The sequence below is a fragment of the Rhinolophus hipposideros genome (genome assembly GCF_964194185.1).
Source record: "Rhinolophus hipposideros genome assembly, chromosome: 26".
NCBI lineage: Eukaryota > Metazoa > Chordata > Mammalia > Chiroptera > Rhinolophidae > Rhinolophus > Rhinolophus hipposideros.
Window position 1 is genome coordinate 17,150,696 of NC_138072.1, and position 25,945 is coordinate 17,176,640.

Consider the following 25,945-nt stretch of genomic DNA (forward strand, 5'->3'; position numbering starts at 1 on the left):
GGATATTTTAATGTTTAATAGTACATGGTGATGGATGCTAATATTCGTATACACCTAGTTAAGTGTTATAGTCTAATTTTTTTAAAAAAGGTGTGTTTACCAAAAATAACTCATGTACCAAAGAAGTGGAAATATCCCATTGCCTATGAAATGTTTCATAGATAAGATGAAACTATTTAAAATTTTCACATAGGAATTAATCTGTACTTTGTATATTTCCAGGATACTTAAAAAAAAAAGAACAAAAAACTTTAGGAACTTCTAGCTTTAATGGTATAGAGATGTATTTGAATTGTGCCTCAGAAAAATCCTGCATGAATAGTAATTTTTTAAAATATTGGCCAGTAAGTTGAAAACAGAAGAGAGTATTTCACTGTCTGACATATTCTTTAAGGCATCTTGCTAAATGTTTTGGCTTAAAATTTTTAATGTGTTTTCGTTTCAAGAAAATCTGATTAAAGATGTTGGTAAACTTGGTAGCACTTTTTAGAACAGAAGATGATTAAGATACAAAGGCAGAAATGCATAAACCGTGAAGTTCATGTATTTTTTTGGCTAGGCAAGTCACTTATTTGTTTGAGACTGGAACACAGCATCAAAGTTCATAATTTTATACTTTTAAGTGAAAGCACATAGAGCAGCAGCTGTTGTTTCCTGGCATCTTTCTGAAGAGATATTTAAACTTAAGTATATATATTTGTTATAGAAAGTAATTTTATGAAATGACCTTCTTTCCAGCTCTGCATATGCATATGTTGAACTGACTCTGTTAAGATAGCTCTTTGTGCTGGTTTTTTTTTTTTTTTTTTTTTTTTTTTTTAGTAAAATAAGAGTTGGAATTTAATTAAGAATTTTTTTCTTTGACCTTAAAAATCGCCATGGTATAATATCATTTAAAAAGAATGAAACTTTATTTCCAGTAGTACATATTTTAGAAACCTAGTTTACTCAAAGTTATGTCAGGAATGGGATAGTTCTGGAGTGGAGAGTTAATACCTTAAGATGTAGAAGCAGGACTTTTACAAAAAGTAAATACAAATTCTAAGTAAAAGCATATTTCTACTAAATGAAAACCATGTGTCAGGAGCTCTTACAGTGTAAAAGTAAATTTTGTTATTCACCTACTTGTGATAATTTTTATCTTTCAGTAGGTCATTCGTGATAAGATTGCTGTTTGCTTCTTAGGCTGGTTTATTTGGGGGTGGGGAGATGGTGTCTCTGACATGAAATTAGCACTTTTTATGTACTTAAATTCACAGTCTGTCATGCTACTGGATTAGATAGGGTTAGTTATTCAGTGTTTTGTACATACAAAAAAATGTTTGACAAGTAAATGAATGCCAGAAAACTTGTTTCCTACTTTGTGTGAAACAGGTACTTTTATGAGGTAAAGGAATGAAACACTCATCGCACATTACATTAGATTCTAGAAAGTAAACTGATAATCCTTAAACTGTGTAAAGATTTTTACAGTTTCAGAATCAGTATGAAAAATAAGTGGGTGCTTTGATCCGACTCCACCAATTTGTCATTTGTATTATATTTTATTAATAAGCAAGTGATTTGTAACATGAGCCTATTGGCTGTTGGCTGCTGGAAGAAGAAACCTGATCACCTATAGTTTGGGACTGATGTTAATCTCTTTGAATTACTTAATCTTTATTGAAAGATTTGTATGTTCTGATGTCCGGCAATTTTTTAAAAAAACAAATTATTCTACAGAGATCATTACAATAGGAACTTAATAAAGTATTTACACAATGCAGAATCATTTTGTATGAAATTTTCATTTCATTGTGTTTTGCATGACTTCAAGGCTTCAAGTCATTTTCCTTCATGATGCCTTGATTTTAAGAAAATCTTTCCTTTCAAACTCACTGGAAACAGTTGAAAACAAGCATTATTATTCTTATAGAGGTATGGACAATGAAAAGGAAAGAAATACCTATTGATGAGCAATTATACCGTTTTCAGAGTTTTTTCTTAATTTTTTTTATTAGAATGGTAGGTAAAGATTGTTTTCTGAAATTTCTGTCTATGTATTAGGTAACACTGCCCTCAGAGGGCCAAGGTAAGTAAATTCATTTTTAACATTGAGACACAGCTTCTCTGCTATTTATCTGATCTGTAAGTTTGCTTTGGGAGGGAGAAATGGACTTCTTTAAATAATTGAATAGTGTTCAGTTTGTGGTTGTATTTCTTTGATCTGTTCTTTTAAAAATGTTAGCTATATCTGTGCACTTCAATTTGATGATAACATTTAAGTACATTTAGTTTTTTTCTAAGAAAATGGTAGCAGATGACTGGCCACAAATTGCCAAATTAGACTGGTTTACAAAAAGGATAAGAAAATTACCTGGGAAAATTAAGGTGATTTTACTTGGGTGTGTTTTACTTTTTATCTCTTTGATAACAGATGATTCTGGCATTCAAAATGATCTGAACCACACTTTTCAGTATATAGCAGCATTCATTGAAATGGAAGCATCATATTCCCTTCAGTTTAAAAATTTAAGCATAATCACATGTTTAAAATACAATATAAGCCAAGAATAATTTATTTCACTGGATATCTAATTGTTAAATATACATATTCCAGAAGTTGAAATATGCCATTATTCCTAAGCATTTCTAAAAGCCTAACATTCATGTGTGGTTTAACATGTTTCTGAATTCAGAGTATTTGAGATTAAATGATAATTTGTGCAATAATAAACAGGAAGAGTGGGAAAAGCCTGATTTCAGAATATTGAGTGGCACACTTTTGCTTCTGCTTTTCGTATGTAGTAACTTTCTTATGCAATAATTTGAAAGGAATGTTGAGGTAAATATTTAGTGGTAAGTCCAATGGAATGCTTGACTTTTCCCCCAGTTTTACTTGATACTGAGTTAAGAAAGATTTTATTTCTGTGACAGCATCATGTTTTTAAGAAAGATTTCAACTGGACGAGCATAAATGACATGGAGCTCATTGTCAGTAATAATGGGGGATGAGAACAGGACATTAGCAAAGTAAATAACAAAACTTGGAATTTTATACACACAAAACAGCACCTACTTTACAACTAATGTGCAACAGTGATAAGTCTGGACAAATGAAATTAATAAATTACATTTTAAATGCTTGATTTACTTTTGTGTAGTTTCATATATTGTACATATTAGGTACTCACGAAATCTTTTTTGATTAGCCATAGTTTACGATGTTTATTCATTTAACAAATGCTTGTGTAATGCTTACCATGAGCCAGATGTTGTTCTATGTGGTCTACAAATCTTAATTTATCTCTTCTTCACTATTACTGTCCCCATTTTCCAGAAGAGAAAGTGGAGGCCCAGAGATTAAGCAACATGCCCAAAGGCATACAGCTAGTGAGTGGCAGAGCTGGCATTTGAACTCTGTACTTCAGAGTGTGTGTTCCCAACCACCATGGTGTATATAGAGGGTACCCAAGAAAATGTATACACATTTTAAGAGAATAAAAAACTGTATTAATTGTAATACTCAATAGAGACCGATAACAACAGATGAAGACAAGTCACGTTTGACTTCCGTAATGACAAGAGGTGCTCAGAGTGATTCCCATCAGTGTCCAGACACTTCTGATGACGGCGAACTACTGCTTGAGCATAGATAACATCTCTTGAAATGTGTATGCATATCTTTTGGCTCCCTCTGTGTATGTTGCCTCATGTTGAAAGCTGGAGCAGGGAGGCACAGTAGGACTTTGTTGATTTCAGTAGGTCTCTTTTCAAATCTTAGCTTTGTCTCGTGCCTGAGAGTGGCCGTCTGTGCAGAGTGAGGGCGCTCTGTCACCAGCCTCTCCATGTTGCTGTGAAGAGGTCTCTTTTGGGTAAAGCCTGACAGTGCTTGGCTCAGGACCTTCAAGTGTCCTTTTCTTTCCTGTGCTCCCATTTGCTTTCCTTTCACCGTTTACATACTATGATATGCCTCAGTGCGGGTATTTCCTAACAAGGAAAAAACAGAGGAGAGAAAAGACGCATTATGAAGGCCATGGATTTACCCTCAGAGTAATAGAGTTTGTGGTTTGATGCAGTGTCATTTTGGGGTCTCATGCTATTGAAAATTTATTATAGGAGGCACCTCACTCCGTTAGTGAGAGTCTAAGATAAAACCCTCTTCTGCCTTGTCAAGTTTTGTTCTCTAAGGTAGTTGTTCTAATGCAGGGGTAAAGGGCTGCATCACCAGAGGGTTTCCCACTGGCACAGGATTACTGATGAGCCACACACTCCAGCTTCTCTGCCAAATCTCGGTCACTGACACAGAGACACGGGCGGTGTGTCCTGTCCACTAGTGTGTCATCACAGAGAAGTGGACAGAGCTACACGGGGTTGTGTCATACAGTGACATTTCCGCGTGAGAAATTTTCTGACGTGTGTATCGTCCTTATTTTGCCCAATGGTGGGATTATTTATCCCTTCGATTAATGGGTAAATGCCAGCCTGCTCTGTGGTAGGTGCTGGAGCTACGTGGCAAGTAGCTTTGTGCCATGGACTCACTGTTTTCATACTTGATACTCATTAAGGCTCTTTATTGTAGTGTATATATAATACAGGGTATTGATGACATTGATTTAAATACTTGCAGAATATAGTGTGGTAAAATGGAAAATATTTACTGGAAAGAAATTGTAAAATTTCTAATGAAATTATCTTTTTCAATTGCTTTAGTTCTCTGAAATAGTTTAAACTTCTGTGGCCCTAGTTACTTTGTTAAAATAGTACAGGCATGACAATTTGCTATACTGCAGAAAGCAGATTAAAAAGAAAGCTCTGCTTTCACAATCTACAAGGGCGTAAATGTAAGCAAAATAATAATTTAGCTCACATTTAACCCAGCAGGAAGTTGAGTGCAGATTGAGTAATTCTCCACAACATATCTACTGCTATGTAAACTAACCTCACAATTTATTCTTCCTTAAATTGCCTCTGTTGGCTAGTTTGTATAGATATTTTGTTCTCTCTCTTTCTCTTCTTTCTCTCTCCCATTCTCTTCACCTTGCTTTTGCAGTAAAACTTAATACTGTATTAAGATGTTCTTATGTTTAAAAATAATAAGTATCAATATATTTTTGGTTTAAAGTGTAATGTTTCCTAAAAACAAAGGGAACCATATGGATTGACTAATTTACAGAATACCATGCAACAAATCCCAGAATGCTTAAAGACAGATGATAATGGTGCAGTTTTCTGGATAACAAAGGAAAATGATAAAGCAGATAAAGTACTGACAGACCAGCCCTTCTAAGATCTGAGAGAGGTTGGCATTCTAACATCTTGTGGTGCTCAGTGCATGGGTACTTTTCTCATCATTGCTTCAGCTTCAAAGCAAAACATGGACCCCAGCCTTCTTTAGGAAGTAGATAGGAAAACTATTCTTAATATAAAAATGACAAGTTCATGCATTATGCAGTGGAAGCAAAATTTTTTGACTATAATATACTTTTCAAAATAATCATGAAGGAGCATATGTGCAAATCATAGAAATGTGGGTACATCTGGAAAGCTTTTAAGGCATCTTGGAAGCACAACACAAAATCACCAAAATTGTAAACACCTTCCATCTGGCCAATTGCAGTGGTAACACTGACCAGCGCAGAGCAGACACATCTCTCGGTGACCTTACCCGATAGCCAGACAACCTGGGAGAAACCACCATCAAGATTTGAGTGTTTTGCAATCTGACCTCATTAATCAATATCGAGTAGGAAACCACGACAGAAAAAGACCAGCATGGGCAGTGTCTTGAAACTTGAAAGGCTAAGGTGTGTTCTGTGTTATGCTAGATGAAAGCAGCATAAACCCTATTGCCATGCTCCTGCTTGTATTGTCATGCGGCTTCAAAGAGGAATGTGTGCAGCGCCTCATCTTGGCATCAACACACAGCAAACCAGTTCTTTCATGAAATATTGAAGGATCATATGCTGATATTCCATCTCGCCCCTTCCGCCACACAATGCACCCACAACACATATTATTGAGTACCCTTTTCACAAAGCACAGAAGACGCATGCTATTTGGAGACGCCAAGGCATAGGGGATACTGCCATCCCTCGGTATGACTTCCTGGATTGCTAAGAATAGTTTAAAAAGTGGGAGAAATGTTCTTCTTGATTTAATTGCTCAGATCATCTCGTTTTCTCCAGTTCTCTGTTCTCCAGCTGCCGGCTACACTTGAAGCCGCATGAGGGCAGGCGTAAAGCCCGTATCATTCATTGCTGCATCCTCAGTGCTTTGCATGTTGACTCACAAAGTATTTTTGAATGAATGAATCTGCTAGAAGCCTGTTTACCCCCATTCTAAAATAAAAACGTTTGCAGAACCTTATTCTTTGATCTGTGATACTCATTGAGCAGTACCTCAAAATGAGCTGGGCAGCAGTCCATAATACTTTTGGCATGTTTTATAGACATCCCCTAATTTTCAGTCTATCAACACACCCCCAAAGCTGGTTGAAGACAGTTGGTCAAAGAGACTTCATAGATGGGTCCACAGAACTTTACACTTAATTTGCCAAAGGGTAAGGGAAGAGCAGACTTGAAAGGAACTGATAGAAGGGAAATGATAACCTAAAAATTTTTTTTTTTTTTCCCTTTTAAAAAAATCTTTATTAAATTTATTGGGGTGACACTGGTTAGAAAAATTATGTAGGTTTCAAGTGTACATTTCTATAATACATCATCTATATATTACATTCTGTGTCCACCATTCATAGTCAGTTTTCAGCAACATTTTATCCACTGAAAATTTCATTTGTCTTTGGTCTATGTCACAAACTCTTAGATCAATACATGGGCCCCTCCATTATCATGGTGACTAGACATTGTAAAGTCTTAAAGGTAACACAAAGAATCTTTTTGTGGCCATTGGACAAACCTAGTGAAATTTAAGATTTGCCGAGTCCTCTGTTACTTGCCCTCAATTTCTTTTTTTTTTTTTTTTTTTAATTTATTTATTGGGGTGACAATTGTTAATGAAATTACATAATTTCAGGTGTACAATTCCGTATTACATCATCAATAAATCCCATTGTGTGTTCACCACCCAGAGTCAGTTCTCCTTCCATCACCATATATTTGATCCCCCTTACCCTCATCTCCCTCCCCCCACCCCCCTTACCCTCTGGTAACCACTAAACTATGTCTGTGTCTATGAGTTCTTGTTTCTCATTTGTTTGTCTTGTTTTTGGTTTATATACCACATATCAGTGAAATCATAGGGTTCTCTGCTTTTTCTGTCTGACTTATTTCGCTTAGCATTATATTCTCAAGATCCATCCATGTTGTCAGAAATGTTCCTATATCATCTTTCCTTAACGCTGAATAGTATTCCATTGTGTATATGTACCACAACTTCTTTATCCCTTCATCTATCGAAGGACATTTTGGTTGTTTCCATGTCTTGGCCACCGTAAACAAAGCTGCAATGAACATTGGCGTACACGTGTCTCTATAGAGAAATGCTTTTATATTTTTGGGGTAGATACCCAGGAGAGCGATTGCTGGGTCATATGGTAATTCTATTCGTAATTTCTTGAGGAACCTCCACACTGCCTTCCATAGCGGCTGCACCAGTCTGCATTCCCACCAACAGTGTATGAGGGTTCCTTTTTCTCCACAGCCTCTCCAACACTTGTTGCTATTTGTCTTGTTGATGATAGCCATTCTGACTGGGGTGAGGTGATATCTCATTGTGGTTTTTATTTGCATTTCTCTGATGATTAGTGATGTTGAGCATTTTTTCATATGTTTATTTGCCATTTGTAAGTCCTCTTTAGAGAAATGTCTCTTTAGGTCCTCTGCCCATTTTTCAATTGGGTTGTTCGTTTTTTTGTTGTTGAGTTTCATGAGTTCCTTGTATATTTTGGATATTAGACCCTTATCGGAGGAACTATTTGCAAAAATCTTCTCCCATTCAGTCGGTAGCCTCTTTATTTTGTCGATGGTTTCTTTTGCTGTGCAGAAACTTTTAAGTTTCATATAGTCCCATTTGTTTATTTTATCTTTTACTTCCATTGCCTTTGGAGTCAAATTCATAAAAAACCTAAAAATTTTAATTTGCAGGAACTGGAAAATCTGCTCAAGATATATTTAGTAAGCACTGAGAATACACAAAATTTTTGCCTTTTCCTTTGGTAAAAAGTTACATTTCGGATTGTCCCTATATAATTGAAAAATTGTTATGCTACCTACTGTGTTTTTCTGAAAATAAGACCTAGCCGGACAGTCAGCTCTAATGCGTCTTTTGGAGCAAAAATTAATATAAGACCTGGTATTATATCATATTATATTATATTGTATTATACCCGGTCTTACATTATATATGTATAATGTAATATATATAATATATATAATATATATAATATATTATTTATATAAGACGGGGTCTTATATAATATAATATAATATAATATAATATAATATAATATAATATAATATAATATATAATATAATGTCTTATAGTAAAATAAGACCGGGTCTTATATTAATTTTTGCTCCAAAAGGCGCATTAGAGCTGATTGTCTGGCTAGGTCTTATTTTGGGGGAAACACGGTAGCACATTGCAATGTAGATAATACAAAAATTTCTTTAGAATTCTTTTCAAGACAGCTATATAAAAGACGGTGATAATTTCAGTGAAAAACACACTTCTTCTACTCCCTGGGAGACATAATAGGGCTTTCACTTAGAACTAATTGGAATATGGTACTTGCAATCCGTTATATAAAAATGTAATGGGCATTTTTAAAGATTGCAAATGTTTTATTATGTTTATCATGTATTTTTTCAGTATATTTGGCTTTAAGATATTTAAGATAGCGTACATACACTATTATAAATTATTTATCAGTATTTATTTGTTTATGGTGCTAATAATTATTTATGAAAATCCACTAGTGGAAAAAAAGTCTGCTATGTTTTCTTTTAGGTAGTTCATCTGTGTAAGTTTAGTTGGCATCTGACAACAAGCAACTAAATATTTAGTGTATTATGAACCATGAAATTAACTAGATTTTATACTGAAATCAACATTAAAACTTATTTTGTTTTAGGCAAAAATTGACCTTCAAGGCTTTCACTTAATGGTTTCTTAAAGTCATTTCAATTTATTTTTACTGAAAGCTGCCATTTTTTTGGTTTAAAGTTCTTTGGAAATTCTTAAAATGTTTGCATTTTCATGGTATGTCATTGTGTATGTCATTTAATAAAAATAATTCAGAGAGATCTAAGACTTTTGCGTTTTTTTCCGAACACTAGTGACCTCACTGATATCCTACCTCTGTGTTAAAAAAGAAGTAAAAGTCATAAACCAATCCATGTTTTGATATTGGGTAGCTTTTTCATTTCTTTAGCTAGGATTCAAGTTTTATATAACTGACATTAGCTAAAGAGACATTTTTTTTTTTTTGGCTGATGTAGTAAATTTATTACTGATTTTGCCTGTTGCCTCATTTATGAAAATACTCCCGAGCAAATGCAACACTGATTAGTAGGCTATTCAATGTGAAGTTGGAGATGGATTATGAATATTACCGTAAGTGATAATGGTTCCATTTAATAATAAAATCTACCACTTGGTATACGTCACATAATGTTCTAAGTGCTTTTACATTATGTCCTTTACAAAAATCCTTCAGTGAGTACTATTATGATTCTCATTTTTCAGAGGAGGAAACTGAGGAGTAGAAAGTTTAAGTTTCTACAGCCAATAAATGGAAGAGTCAGGATTCAAACACAAAGCGTGTGGTTCCAGAATCCTTGTTCTTAACCACTACTTTGCTTTACCCAGAGGATTTTAATGATGTGAGGGAGTAGGAAAAGAAATGAGGCCTTTGAGCCTTTGAGCACTTTGAGAAGTGTACTGACCGTATATTGACCACAGCAATTTGCTGTAACTTTTATTTTACAACATAACATTTGTTTTAGGTAAAGTTTCTTTTGTTCTGAAAATGTGGCCACATACCTTACATAGTGACTTCTTTTTTTGCATTAATAGTAATGGCTCCCTCCCTCTGTAAATAATGAAAGTTGTAAAGAGGTTGGTTTTTATTAATATATGCATTAAGTGTGGATATTATCTGTTCATTTTTTTCCCTCAGAGATGACAGAGAAATAATGATACATCTTAAAAACTTGGATTGTGATTAAACATGGAATAAAATATTTTTAAAAAATATTCTCAGGGAAGCTAAGTTTATAATTGTTTCAACTTTATGATAAATCAAAACAATAATAATACCTCTTTCCAGACATACATGTGAGACTGTTTTCACCCTCTTTCTTAGGGAGGGATTAGATTTTGAAAGCTGTGGTATGTTGTAGCAAGTGTGAGTGGCCATTGGTAACTTAAAAAGTTGTATTGTCTGGATCTATTACAGAAATCAGAATTTCAATTTGCAATACAACTGTTGGTAACCAGCATCTTTTTTATTTTCTTTGTGTTTTATCCTAGGAAAGTAGCATCTTTTTAAAGTGATGTTTGAGTATTTTGTCTAATTGAATTCTAAAGGATCATTATTTTATGAGATTTGTGAGAAACAGTGCTGTGTTGTGTAGATTTCTTTTCAATTGGATTGTATCTGTGTCTGTTTTAATAACATCTCAGTGAACCCAGCTAATTGTGTGTTTAGCATAGCCCATGATGGTTTTGAGGCTAGGCCTCCAGGAGATGAACGAGTATTTCTGCACTGTTCTCAGCCAGTATGTCCTTCATTGCACAGCTCACGTTCTACTTGTGCAGGGAGAGTTAGGACCAGGCCGTAGAATACAACTGAGCCTTAAAACGGAATCAAATGTTCATTAACGTCATTTATTTTTGAGGACACAAGCTGAATGATTTCAAAGGATCTTTTTCCCATATGTATGTCTGAACAAATCTAGACATCCCGTAGTTACTATAGATGTAAGACCATTTAAATATTTTAATCTGTGCAGTTTTCATCCTTAGACATTGTTCCTAGTTCCTGCTTTGGCACTTTCTGATGACTTCAGCTTTTTAAAAAGTCCAAGTGTGATTCTCAGTAAATTTAACTGAAATAAGGTCTGTAGTATATGAGGATTAATTTAGATTGAGGATTATTAAATAAAAATTTAATTTGAAATTAGGTGAACAGTAGGAAATGAGCACCGTCAATTTTGTTGGATAACCCTCAGTTGAGTGGATCTTCCCTAATAAATATGATCTAGTTGAATAGCCTATCACAATATTTTAGGTGGAACATTAGTATGAATTTAAACTCATACCATCTCTCATCTCAGGTTATTATTAAAGATTAAGCTAGAGAGCCAACATATTTGTACTCAGCCAACGAAATCAAGAATGTCTTCTACAGCCAACATTTTTGCTCAAAAACATTGAGGTTTGTTTGTTTTAAGAGATTACAGGAAATAAATGATTAAGGTAAGAAAATTAACAAAAGTCCCGAAACTGAAGTTGTAATAACTAAGTAAAACTGTGCGCCCCAATGAACAGCCTCGCCCAGCCCCACCCTTCACAAGTCAGTCTCTACTATTTGTAGCAATGGTGTGGATTGTCCGCTTTGCATTCATTAAGTATTAACTGTGAGTCTCTATGCCATTCATGCCCAGAACTTAATTAATCAGTAGGGATTTTTGTTTGTTTGTTTGGTTGGTTGGTTCTATAAACCTTTGGTTATAGTGCTCGGAAGCTGCATTTGTTTCTTAGGGCTGCTGTAACAAATGACAGTCAAACCGGGTGGCTTCACACGACAGACATCTATTCTCTCACCAGGAGTTAGGAATCAGGGTGTCAGTAGGGTCACCCTTCTGCAGGGCATCCTTGCCTCTTCCAGCGGCTGGTGTTCCCAGGCGTTCCGTGGCAGTCGTGCATCACTCAGTCTCTGTTTCCATGGGTACATGGCGTCCTCCCCTTCCCTGTCTGTGTGTCACATCTCCCTCTGCCTCAATTCTTACAAAGTATTTGTAATTGGTTTAGGGCTCACCCAGATAATCCAGGATAAACTCCTCCTCTCAAAATCCTACACCGATCACATCTTTTGTCACATAAGGTATTTTTCCCAGGTTCTAGGGACTGGGCTGTGCCTATATTTTGGAGTTTGCCATTCAGCCTCCTACAGAGGCAAAAGATCGGAATGCTTATTGAGAAATATATGTTTTGATGTTGGTAACGTGGTAACAGCTTGCTTCAAAATACATAACACCTGCTGCCAAGTATGAGAAAGCATTGGAAGCACCCATTCAGGAAAATGGTTAGGGCGAGGTTGTGTTGGAAATTTTGTCCAGTTGGGACTTTGGTGCATTGCCGAAGGTTTCTCACGGCAGTGCCTACACTTTTGAATGGCCATTGGTAGGTACTCATAGGGCGATCTCTTTGAGGACGTAGTACCCCATAAATGCTGCTGTTTGGTTTTTTTTTTAAAGACTTTCTCCCCATTATTACCAGGTTGTCTCTTAAATTGGTTGAAACCTATGGGCTATAAATACAAAAACATGATGCTACTTCGTTCTAATACAGCAGGTATAAACTTAGGTGTAAATGCTATCTTTAAAATATCAGATGGGGTTTACCTTAAAAGGGTTGTTGTTGAGAGGATACCCCTGTTCTTGACATCAGCCCATAGGCCAGGACTCCTGGGCCATATTTTCAGAACAGCCTGAGAGTATGTACCTTACCTGAACACTCACTGCCTCAACTACTGAGTCTGTGAGGGAAGGGTTCAGCTCCTTTCCCGTGACCAGCTGGATAAGACGGGTTTTCTTGGGAACCTCAAGGCTGCGGGAACAATTCTACTTTATCATCAGTGTGCACGGGGTCCTGCCAAGGCATCCTGAATAGCTATAACTTTATGCTTTTTTTAGCTAGGAAACTTCTACTGCACTGGGTCTAGTAAATGGCAATAAAGCTTGCTTGCTATATTTTGTGTGAGCTTGTGTCGCCTGTAAGGCCCCTTCCTTTGGAAGAAAAAGAACCTCTTCTCAGTTTCATTTTTGGAACTAGAAAATGAATATTTAGTTAGGCCAACACATCATGCTATTATAAAAGAAGGATCTGCTTTCAGAAACTATTCAGAATTCTTCTCCAAATTTTAGGGGGCACTTGAGATCTAGAGTAATACTGGAATATCAGCTCTATGAGTTCGAGACCTTGTCTTTTTTTTTTTTTGGGGGGGGGTCCACTATTATATCTCCCGCACCTAGAACAACGTAGTAAATAATAAATGAACTCTAAGCATCTTCTCAGAAAGTCCACATTATAGATGGAAAATGGCAAGAAATCAAAAATTGGATTCGGGAGTCCTCATTGAAACTTGGCAGACCCACTGTTAGCTAGTGTGACAATACAATTGTTGATCAGTTTAACTGAATTAATCAAAATTATTAATAAAATTCTATGAGAAATAGTATTTTTCATCAAGAAGGGAAATTTCTGCTTTTCCATTTTTCTCTGTGTGAATGACTATCTCACTGTCTTGTATTATGTATTAGGGATGCATAATAGATTTACTTTAAATGACTTTTTGGCAACCAGAAGTCCTAGTGTAGACCACATAAAATATATTAAATTTTTGAAGATTTGTTTAATAAAAAATATGCGTGTCTTATGTGGTGACATTTTGTGTCTTCCATCTGAGCATATAAATACTTAATGGCTGACAGGAAATTATTCTTAGGAATGAAAACTTGATTTTTATTTCATTGAATTTCGCATTTTTTAAATAAACATACTCAGTCCTTTTATAAAACAAGAAATGGCGTTATTCTTTCAGATTTTTAAAATGAATGGGTTTCATTTTATCTTTGGTATAATTATTAAACTATTATTATTTAGCTCAACAAACAGCATCTTGTACTAATATAAATCTGTTACTGTTTTATAGCATTTAAAGTCTAAGTATTATATCCCTAATTAGAGAATATAAAATGATCTTAAATTTTATATAGGAATACATAAATAAAAATGGAAAAATAAGTGCAATCAAGAAGGGAACTATTTTATTGTTTTAATTGGAACTATGAGTTTAACATTCTGGTTTTATAAATTTGGCATGTGTTTGTTATATTAAGGCCATCGTTTTTCAGTAAAACAAAGAGGAGTGGTGTTAGGTGTTTTGTCTTCCCCTTTAAGTTTCTTTCATGTGCTCATACACTTGTGGGGAGGGTGTTCATACACGTATCCTCCATTCACTCATTCATTTAGTAAATTATTGTGCATCTGTCAAGTGGTTGGGCCTGCGGAGGGAACTTGGAGTATATCACTACAAGGAAAAAGAATTGACAATATTTACTGCCAATAGTGAAAATCAAGTTTTCAAGCAAAAATTAGAATTTTGGAGAATATATCTTCCAGCGTGAGCTTGACAGCTTTCCCAGTGCTTGCTCTTCTCATGAGATTTACAGTGGTAACTGAATGAGATTGTATAATGAAATGTGTCAATATTTGGAAGATCACTAAAGATCAGTGGACCAGTGTTTTCTAAAAGACCAGTGTGTGTTGTTACAAACTCATACATTGTATGAAAGATCCATTCAGTATGCACTATGGGCCAGTGGATTTTCACGTAACCGAGCACAGAAAGTTCATTGATGGGGTTTCAAATTCCACATTGCAAGTAACCTGTTAGAAAACGACCACTTGTCAAATGCTGGTGTAATATCAAAGAAAGATACCCATAACTATCTGAATACTCTTCCCTTTTCCAGCTACATATCTGTTGGAGGCAGATTTTCCCCCCCTATATTTCAACCAATGTACTGCGACAGGTTGAATGCAGACATAGATATGAGAATCTGGCTGTGTTCTATTAAGCCAAACATTAAAGAGATTTGCTTAGAAAACATAATTGTTTTCATAAAAATACTTGTTCCTGTACTGAGTTTATTGTTATTTTTTATATATTAAATCTATTTTTTAAAAAATTTATTGGGGTGACAATTATTAGTAAAATTACATAGGTTTCAGGTGTACAATTCTATATTACGTCATCTATAAATTCCATTGTGTGTTCACCACCCAGAGTCAGTTCTCCTTCCATCACCATATATTTGATCCCCCTTACCCTCATCTCTCACCCCCTTGTTAGTTTTAAAAGAAGTAAAGGAATTTAAATTTTCAATTTCAGTAAACATTATATATGTCATCCACATAAACAGAAACTTTGGGGGGAAGGGTTTCAGTAATATTTATGGGTGTAAAGTTGTCTGAGCTAAGAAGGTTGAGAGTTGCTGGTTCCGAGGAATGATCCCACAGCTGAACTTCCTGTTGGCGGGAGGTTTTGGAGGAGCTTACATTTTATGCTGAGAGACTTGGCACTTTACAGTAAACAGTAAGGAGTCTGAATATTTTTGAGCAAAACAATGATATAATCCAAGTGGCACATACAGACATAAGGGTAATCTGGAGGTGACAGATGCATTAGGAGGGAAGGGGGATGAGTAGATGGGGGAACACTCGACAGCGTCTTAGCAGAGGGCAGGTGTAAGGTGTTAGCCCCGGTTTAGGTAGGGCTAAATGACAAAGATTTGTGAAGGTGATACGGATAGGATAAGGAAGGGAGAAGTCAGGTGTCAGGCGTGAGATTGGAGAACTGTGGTCAGGAGAAGCTGGCTTGCAGGGAAATTGGAACTGCTTCCAAATTGTAGTCGTGGGATGAAGCATTTAAGATTAAATAACCAAGTAGAAATGTCAAGTAGAGAACTGGAAGTTGAGACCAGGTGTCCTTCCAGCTCTTGTGGATTCCCAGAGCACTTCAGTCGCCTACAATTCTGAAGAGTTCTTTATGAGGTGAGCAAATGGTGATCTGGTTGCTAAAAATTTATATTTTGGTAGCTCAGTGGTAGCTTTTATCAAAATCGGATAAAAATATATACACTTAACTGACTTTTTATGTGCTTGGCAGTGTACCATGTGTTCTTACAGTTATGTTTGCGTATGTGAGTGCGTGTATGGTTTTTAAGCTCTAGTAACGCATGTCCTTTCGTTTCCTTGACTTCTTTACAGTATTGTACAGAAAGTTATTTTCCTCTGTAGAACAATGAAATGTTGCTTAAACAAGTTATGATTTAACAAAAAAAAACACTCATCACTTTCTTTTTAAAAAATAGACACCATTTGTCTTTGGTACACGGAAGAGAAACATCTATTTCATATCCCTCTTATGCTAAGTGTTTTTCATAGACCTTCCTTGATGCTGTATGGATGGTTTACCAAAGCTTTTTAAAACGGCTGAAAATATACTGTAGCAACCATCTGATAAAATGAAAAATTGAACAAAATGTGTACTCAGATGAATGATTCTCTGAAGAAATAATGGGGCAAATGAATTATCAAAGTGGGAAATCATTAAAAACAAAACATGTTTGGGTTTTTGTTGAATCTTAATTGCAGGCTTACGTATTTTCTTTTGTACACTAAGTTAAAAGAAAATTGCCTAACTAAATTTTTGGAGGACAATGTTGTAGGACATATATTGTGCCATAATTTATTTTTCACATAAAAGCTGCTGTTCATTTTTTCCCCCAGCATTAACATGCATGCTTTCCTCATGTAGGAGAATATATAAAAAACTGGAGGCCAAGATATTTCCTTTTGAAGACAGATGGCTCATTCATAGGATATAAAGAGAAACCTCAAGATGTGGATTTACCTTATCCCCTCAACAACTTTTCAGTGGCAAGTAAGTTCATTGTAATTGTTGATTCACCTTGGATTTATTTATTTGCATGACCTTATTATGTGTCAGATAGCTTAGTAAATACGAGAAGCCTATGAAAAAGTTTAGGTTTGTATTGAATCGCAGAGAAGTTTTCAGTTTTGAAAGAATTTCAGTTTCTCAGCATAGGGATTGCCAATAATATGTGGTCTTATATAATGAATAGTTTAGTCTTTTTATTAATATATTCGTTTAATAGTTTAATATTTTTATAGTTAACACTTGAATGTGATAATTATGATTCCCCAAATACATATGTTAGGTTTTCCTTTAGTAAATGGAAACAAAGACCTTTGAACTTGGTTACTAGTGTGAACTTGGTTTGAACATGTCTCAGTACTCAGTGCATTTCTAATCAGTTTCCTATCATAATCTTAGCTCTTTTGATGGATTGTATGATGAGAAACAAGTGATTTACATTAGAAATTATTTTCTGGGAATATTTTGTGTTTGTAGTTAAATTTTTCTTCCTTACAAATATCTAACAAAGTGTTTCTAATTTGAACTTAGTTAGAAATTGTATATTTGTTTGAGTATAGCACAAAGTAAACTGAGGATAATGATGATGATAATGACACCAGTTATTATTTTTATGTTACGAGCACCCACTTCAGACTGTTCAAATACTTATTAATCAATGAAAGAGCTTTTTCGTGTTAATTCAGAAGTAAAGCATTTTAAAGTTATGTTAAAATAAACTTGCATAACAACTAAAGTCTGTACCATTGAGATACAGTCTTTAACTCGACACCATTCTTAATTTTGATTTTGCTTTTATGTTGTTATCTGTTAGCCACATTTGGAAAATATGAGGGAAATTTGAAGCAAAAAATAATAATAATAATAAATACAATTAAATAGTAACAATAAAAATTCCAAGATAAGACCTTGAATGTTGTAAAAGTCATTTTACCATAATATAGAGCACCAACTTTTTTTATAGATAGTATCTCTTAATTTTTTTAAAGAAGATAAAACAATAAACCAAAGGTTTGTGAAATCATTTGAATGATAAAGATACTAACTTAAAAATAAAAAAACAACCTCTCTATTTGTGTAAGTGGATTCTTGTGTAGGGATTTCATTTCAGAAAAAAAGTGAGAACTATGTTATACATATGTATTAGTTAAGGAAATCATTTTTTCCCTCCCAAATGTTCATTACATATTTATAGCTTTCTTTCAGTAGAAAATTATTTAAAAAATCTTATTGTCAGTTGAAATAATAGCTTGTATTTTGTATTGACTTAAGAACACATTTCCGTTCTAAAGATCTTTTGGGTGAGCATTTGCTTTAAAGTGATAGAAATGATCTTTTCAAACATTAGCGGCATATATTGCTAGTAGCCTACCCAAAGAGAGTATAGTTTCTTAGTTTCTCAATTTTGCTAGCAAATGCTATTGGTTTGTCTGAAATAATATATAAAAGTACAGAACTCCTGTATCTGCTGAACAAAATGCAGCATTTTTTGACCTTATGAAATTTCACACCCCAACAAGTTTTAAAGACGTACTGTATGTCACCGTCTGCCAACATCTGCTCCAACACTTCCACTGGCAGAGGCTGAAATAAATGCTGCACTCTTGGGGAGAGATTCTATTTAGTGACTGACAGTCAGCGTATCCACAAAATAAGTATTAGCCGACATCTGTAATCTTTATATGTATAATCCAGTAGTTGTGGGGAGCTCACCCAAGTGAACAAGTAAAGTTGTAGACCAGCTTCTTAATTTTCATAAGTGTATTAACATGGATCTTACACTAACTAAATTCTTTCAAACCGATTATTCTTAAAGCCTGATTTATTGCAATCTTAAATTGTATAAATAATAATGACCCGAGGACATAGTGAGTAGTGAAATGGGCTCTGGTTGAAGAAATGGTTCAAATTTCAGCTTTACCATAAACCTTAAGTATGACCTTGGGCGGGTCATTGTCTGAAATTCTCTGGTCTTTATTTCCTTCATCAGCATTAGTGAAAACACTTGGGTTCAATGAATTTATAAGGCCTTTTTAAGTCTCTAACATTCAGTGATTCTGTGAGGGGGAAATTGAGTAGGCCTTTGAAGAGTGAATAGGACTTAAACAAATTAAAATAGAGAAGGGTATTCTGGGCAGAGGGTGACAAAATGTTTTTATGAGACATTAAAAGAAAGAATAGTTGGAACAAGTGAGGGTTACTTCACCAATTGTTTCTCTATTGTCCAGACCCCTTTGGTATATGAGAAAAGAGGCTGTTTTACAAGATCTTTCTAAGGTATCTTGGGAAATGTTATATTAATATATATTATATATATATATAAATATATACATATATATATATATATACACACATACATATATTCCATTGATAGCTACAGTGAGTCCCGTTTTTCCTGATAATTAAAAATGTTACTTAAAATTAATCAATGTGGGTTTTAATGGAATTTTACCAAAATTGGCTTTTTACTTACATGAAAAAAAAATAAAGTATGAGAACTGAAGGGACTTAGAATTGATCTTCTGAATCTTCATTAAATTTCAGATTTCTTCTTTTCTGGTTTATAATATCAAAAAAGATAGTCTATTCTCATTGTTTCTACTACTCAACCCACTGCTATCTAGCTTCCCCTCTTATTTACTGTACTTAATTGAAATCACTTTTAATAAATTTTCCAGTGACCACTTAATTGCTAAGACTAGTGGACGTTTTTCAGTTCTTTTTTCTGGACTTACATCCGGGCTGCATGTTATACTATCGACCACCACTTCCTCCTTGGGATGATTTCATCTCTTCCTCTGGAATGTCTCTCTCTCCTGGTTTTCTTCCTGCGTCTGTTGTGTGCATTTTGGTGTCTACCTAGGTTCTGGCCAAGGACCCTTCTCACTTTGTACCCTCTGCCTGGGTGGTCACATTCACTTCTAAGGTTTCAGTTATTACCTGCATGCAGCTTACTCCCTCCCACACGTGGGTATCTTCAGGGCAGGCCTCTCTCCTGAGCAGTAGATTACTGAATTCACCCAATTTCTGGATATCTCTACTTAGGTCTTTTTTGGACTCAGCATGTCCTAAGCTGAGTCAATTTTCCCCCTATATTCAGTATCTCAGTTCCGTCTTGAGCATGGATCTATTCCATGACTTTTTTTTTTAATCTTCACGTCTTTACCCCAGTCCCAATTCATTTCTAGTTCTGCTGATTTTGCTTCTCATTTATTGAATTTAATGTCTTTCCCTATAATTACCCTAACACAAGCCCTCATCATAGATTCTTGACTGGAGGCTCTGCTTCTAGTTTCTAGCACTTCTCATACTTCCTTCACATGACTGTGGAGGTGATCTTTCTATAATTAAATCTTAAGTATTTAATCCTGTGAAAGCCCTGCCCTGGGTCTTTATTGCCTAGTGGATAAAGTCCAGCTTCCTTAATAAATCACAAAGAATCTCCTCCATCTGGCCTTTGCTTTCAACTCTCGCTTCATCTCTCCTCTGTGCAGTTATACGTGGGCTGAACTGTTTCTAATTCCTGTACAAACTGGGCTGCTTTTCTACTCTGAGCCTTTGTGTATGCTGTTCCCTCTGAGTGGAATGTCCTTCTGTTCTCTATTTGCCTGGATAATTTTTTTCTTCTTCATTCTTTAAGACTTAATTCAGATTTAAATCGCATGCCTCATTCCTTGCTAAATTACCTTTTGTTGCTATCACATTGTTTCTTGGTTATCTTGTTCATGTGTGTGCCTCATCCACTAATTGTGAGTTATTTTAGAGGAAAGAGCCTAGTGTTAGTTATCTTATATCTCCTAGTGCCTGTATATTAGGGCTTAATAACTGTTTTTCAATGAATATCTGAAAACGTCTAGTCCATATTTTTCAATTTGGAGATGAGAAAAATGGAGCCCTTAGAAATTCAGCGATTTTTTTAAGGTTGCTTTACTAGGTAGTGGTAGTTAAATATCAAGATTAAAACTCAAATTTCTCTATTGTTATTTAAACATGTTATTCCCCTCCCTGACCCATGTTTTGTGATATTTTCCCAGATTAAGCCTTGAGATTTGATTTTGGGTGGGAGTTCCAACACTTAAATTGCTAGCTATCCTTTGCATGCAGAATGTAAACTCTCCAAGCCCTATAAAATGTGGATAATAACCTTCATCCTTCAGGTGGATCAAATGCGAACTATATGTAAAGGTGCCTTCTAAATAATAGTGCTGTAAAAATAGTTTTTAAAGAAAGGTACATCTCTAATCAGACTTGTGGTTTGGTAAACTGCTAATTATGGATGGGGATTATCTTTGCACAGGAAACATTACAGTTTGCCTGAAAATAATGCAGGATACCCACAAGCATTGTTGCAAAGGTACTGGGATACCTTTAATAATAATAAATAATAAATAATAAATAATAAAAATAAATAATAGTTTGCTTACCCAGTATTTGGGATCTTCAACACTGAGAGTTATCAGTCTAACTGAGAGGTAGAAGCAGTTCCTCAATGGACGACCTTAACATCAACGTGTGTATGTCTGGGGGTTCAACCTACTTTTGCTTTCTTCCCTTCCGTCATTGAGGGGATGGGGAGAATGCCAGGCTTTGTCCTCAGGAGCTCCTCCTAGAATTCTACCGTTTTCCTTATTGCAAATATTGGCCCACTCTGACAATATCTTTTTCCTCTCTGAAACCTGCCTTTAATCCCTTTTTTAAAAAATAGGTGGGTGTTCGTTCTTAGGCCAATTTTAAAAGTGAAATAAAGTGTAGACTCACTGACCCATTTTTCTTCTTCTGTTTGAAAGAAAGTAAGGAAATTACGGGGCTTAACCCTGCCAAAAACATCCTTACCTCTGAATAAATATACATTAGACTCAGAGATTATAAATATGTAGAAAAACCTGTTGATTCCTACTAGTGCTTCCACTATGGCGGATCATGGGCAGAGAGGAACAGCTGTGACTTGAGCCTTAGTCTTGAATAATACACACTACCACCCAGAATGAACAATCTTCTAAATCTAGAATAACCCTATGCTGTATATACAAGGATTAGGAGATCAGTATAGCTCACTTTTAAAGGGTTTATTGGTCATTAGAACCATATTAGATACTAAACGGAGTATTAGATACAATTTTTGTATGTAGGAATTTGTCATTGGCTCTGGAAGACATTCACATAAAACACACAGCAATGGGAGGAGAAATGAAATGAGTTGCCAAAATGAACTTTATAAAGAAGAAACGCTGTAGAAGGTGAGAGAAAAGGTAAAGTAAAGGTAAGCTAGGGTGACTAACTATTTATGAGATGAGGTTAACATGAGCCCTGAAGGAGAGGTGATATGTCGGTTTTGGGAAGAAGGAAGCCATTATCAGTGAGGTTAACTACATAAGCAAGCACCCGAAGTCTGGAATTAAGGAGTAGCTTGTTTTATGAATAGTAAGGTAATATCCTAAATGGATAGAGAATTTGTTGGAGAAAAAAAAAATTAGATAAGTTGTAGATCAGAAAAGGTCTTGAATACCAGTTGGATGTTTTTAATGGAAACCGATTGGAAACCACTGGAGGCTTTTGATCATGAGGTGTCCAAATCAGTTTTGGATTAAAAAAACAAAACAAAAAACAAACCTGTCTGGTTATAGTGCGCAATAGAAGGGATACTCATACATCTGTAGACAAATCGTTCTCTTTCTCTTTTCCCCATGAGTCCCACATAGTGTCTTGTTTTCCTTACTTTCCAGTCTCACTGCTACCATCCTACTTAGGTTCTTACTCAGTTTCCCCCTGGATTATTTCGATAGCCTCCTAATTGATCTTCTGCCTTCAAATATTCTCTTTGGAGTGTTTGGAAGGAATGCATTGGATAGATTTATCTTCCAAATAGTTCCTTTGCAAATACCATCTCCTTGCTCAGAAAAAATCTCAGATTTTCTCCATTTTTCACAAGAGGAAGATGAGAATTACTATTTTTTGATGTATTACATATCAACAATTAAACACTTGCCAAAATCATAATTATGTTTATACTCTATATGGTTTCAGTTTTCCTTTTTCTTCTATTACTTTTTTTTAAATAAGGTGGTGTTGTTTTTTAAATATTATTGGGGAATATTGGGGAACAGCGTGTTTCTCCAGGGTCCATCAGCTCCAATTTGTTACCCTTCAATCTAGTGTTGGAGGGCACAGCTCAGCTCCCAAGTCCAGTAGCCGTTTTCAGTCTTTGTTGTAGTGGGAGCAGCCCACCATCCCACACAGGAATTGAACTGGCAACCTTGTTCAGAGCTCATGCTCTAACCAACTGAGCAATCCAGCCACCCTTCTATTATGTCTTAATGTACCACACAGTTTCTTTTTGACACAGATTGCTACATCCTATTAGGTTCAGTTGCATACAGAATTCCTAACCCTATTTTTGTTTTGAGTGATTTTCAGACCATTTTATGTATTTAATCATTTGAAAATTTGGTGGCTTCTCCCCCCCATAATTATGAGCAGATTTTGGGCAAACAAAGTTATATCTGATGCATCTTACTGTAAGAAATAGATGCCTTACTTTATGAAATTCATCGTAAAGTAAATTACTATAAATTTAATCAAATTTACCTCCTATCTCTCATTTTTATTGGTGGTACTACTATATTCATGTATTTGCAAAATTTAACCTGTAGACCACGTTTAGAATGTGGAATGGAGAAAACCTATTTGAAAATCACTTTAAAAGGAGATTGCTTTTAGTAATTAACAAAGAGTGATAATGCCATATTTAGTCACATAGTTCAAACACACTCCAATTTGACAACGAAAATAATCTCCGCAAAATTTCTATTTTTCCCTTGTTTTCCTACATTATACAACAAATGCACAAAAAAGAAAAAGAGCGATCCCATTTTAATGGCTATGTATGACAATGCAGTCTAGAATCTCCCATCCAGCTCCTGGTGTGAGATCAGCCCTCTGCACCTCTGAAAGGTTTCATCATCTGCTTGTTTTCTATAAACATAAATCTACATGTCTGTCATTTGCATTTTCTATTAGATGAGCTCACTATTTTACTTCCTTCATTACTACAATATAGGTGACCTCAGATGCCTGTTAGAACACACATCTGCTCTAGTATCTTTCATTATCCCTCACCCTTCTTTCCTGATTTACTCTGAAGCTAATCTATTTAGTTAGTCTTTGCCTTCTTAGCCTCATTCATCAGAATATAAACATGTATGGGCCTTACACACAATCAAGGAGAAAGAGAAACTTCTGGAGCACAATGGCTATGTATACTCATTTTTAAAATTCCCTTTAACATTTATTACAAGCTCTGGTATACTGAAAGGTCACTGGACTCAGGAGAGCTGAGTTTGAGTCTTGGTTCTGCTACTTTATTAGCTGTGTGACCTTGGGCAAATCACATAACCTCTCTGATCTTTTTTCTCATCTTTAAACATGAAGTAAATAATATCTACTTCTCAGATTCATGGTGAGAATTAAATGAGATGATATAGTTGAAAACATCAAATTATAACATGCTGTGCAAATAAAACTATTAATGTAAGATAGAAGATGCTGAGTACTGTTTGCTCAGTTGAGTTAAATGGCAGCCATTCTTCTCTCTCCAGCTAAATTACACTGCAGTGGGGGAGGGAAGTGCTTTATTGGATTTTTCTTTAAAGACCATTATACATTTTAAGTAGAACCTATTTATAATACAAAAATCTTTTGCAGTTGAGGTCAGTGGCTATGGCTTGATTAGGGGGAAGGAAAATCCCTGTTTCATTTAATACGACGGACTTGATCTGTAGGGACTGGTTCTTATAACTCAATAATGTGAGCCAGACCCCTAAACCACACCATAGCCACCTCTGGCTAACAAAGACCTCACTGTGGCTGAAAGGGTAGCACCACAGGCTTGGCCTCCAAGGAAATGGGTGCAGCCCACGTTCCTCCAGCCCTGGCCTTTGGAGGACACAGCTTTACCGGTGGAGGAAGGCCCGTGTGACTGTCATTACCCCTTTTTAGTTAGAGGTGTTTTTTGGTTTTTAACAACAGTAATAAAATCCTTAAATATCTTTCTGACTGTTCTAAGAGGATCCCTCCATTGGGTAAACCATCCCCAGTGGATGGAAATGGTTACCATCCATTGGGGAAAATATTAAAATTAATTTGGGTCTTCCATTAGATGATTGCTTGTTTGTAAGATGGAGGATGCAGTGGGGATTGTTCTTAGGGAAGGCAGGCAAAGAGATCAGCTTCAATAGCTTACATTAAGTGACGTGAGGACGTCAACGAGATCCCAACAGAACCAACCTTCCTCCCTCTCTTCATGTGCTTCTTTTTCCCATCCTCCCTTCTCTCTTATACTTCTACTAAGGTCAACAGTCAACTGTTCCTTATCCAAGGATGCTTAAGTAACGGAACACCATCTATGTAGTTATTTTCACTGAATTATTCTTAAATACTTTTCCCTCTGATTCCTTCCTTGACTTCCTTTTCTAATCATCCCAAACAACACCGCACACATTTATTCTGTTGTGAAATGTCCTACCTTGTGTGCGTATGATTTAAAGTAACACAATGTAGAAACATAGAGGAGCTATCCCAAGGAAATTTAAACACATTTTTAGCAAATCTAAGTGCTAATGAATATTAGAGAGTTTTTATTGAGGGGTTATTGTGTTCTCAACGTTGTACCAGGTTGTGAGGGGAAAAAAGAAGGAAATAAGGAAGGAAGTCAACCTTTCTTTGAGTGTTACTATGTGCGAGCCCTTTGACATATGTTATGCCATTTAGTCTTCACGACAACATCTGAGGTAAGTATCTTGTTCTCCTTTTTGAAGAGACTGAGAGAGGTTATGTGACTTGCTTTGGGTCACTTACCTGGCAAATGGTAGAGCCAGAATTTTCAACCCAGGTCTAACAGATGCTAGCCTTGAAGCCTGGGTTCGTTTTATTAATCCACAGATACAGGATATAGGCCTTGGCTTTGAAGAATTTATAATCTAGTAGCAAGAATTCTGACCCTTGGAATTGGTATTCTGAGATGTTTCATGGTTCAGTTCTGAAGTAAGTTTATAATTAATATATTCAGTCAGACTTTAGGAAAGGGAGGACTAGATCATCAAGGAAAGCTTCATCGGAAGTTGAGATTGTTTGGAGAGAGAGTAAGATTTCAAAAGTTAAAGTACATTCCAGGTAACAGGGAGACCATTAATTTGAACTTTACCTCTTATTGTTGCTTTAAATGGGCATGGAATTCTCATGTGAATGAAAGCTGTAGGT

The 25,945-nt window shown here is 35.5% G+C and overlaps 1 protein-coding gene across 9 annotated transcripts in view; it reads left to right on the forward strand.

The window, feature by feature from the left end:
- The window catches only part of AKT3 (AKT serine/threonine kinase 3), a 254,412-nt gene that overhangs the window by 116,057 nt on the left and 112,410 nt on the right, over positions 1–25,945 (forward strand). For 8 of the 9 annotated variants that reach the window (XM_081039287.1, XM_081039285.1, XM_081039288.1 and 5 more), the window contains one exon: positions 16,550–16,675. In XM_081039287.1, the coding sequence (XP_080895413.1) occupies positions 16,550–16,675 (126 nt within the window). Of the gene's footprint in view, positions 1–15,730; positions 15,784–16,549; positions 16,676–25,945 lie in introns of those variants that run through there. The other variant, XM_081039291.1, reaches the window with a different exon arrangement.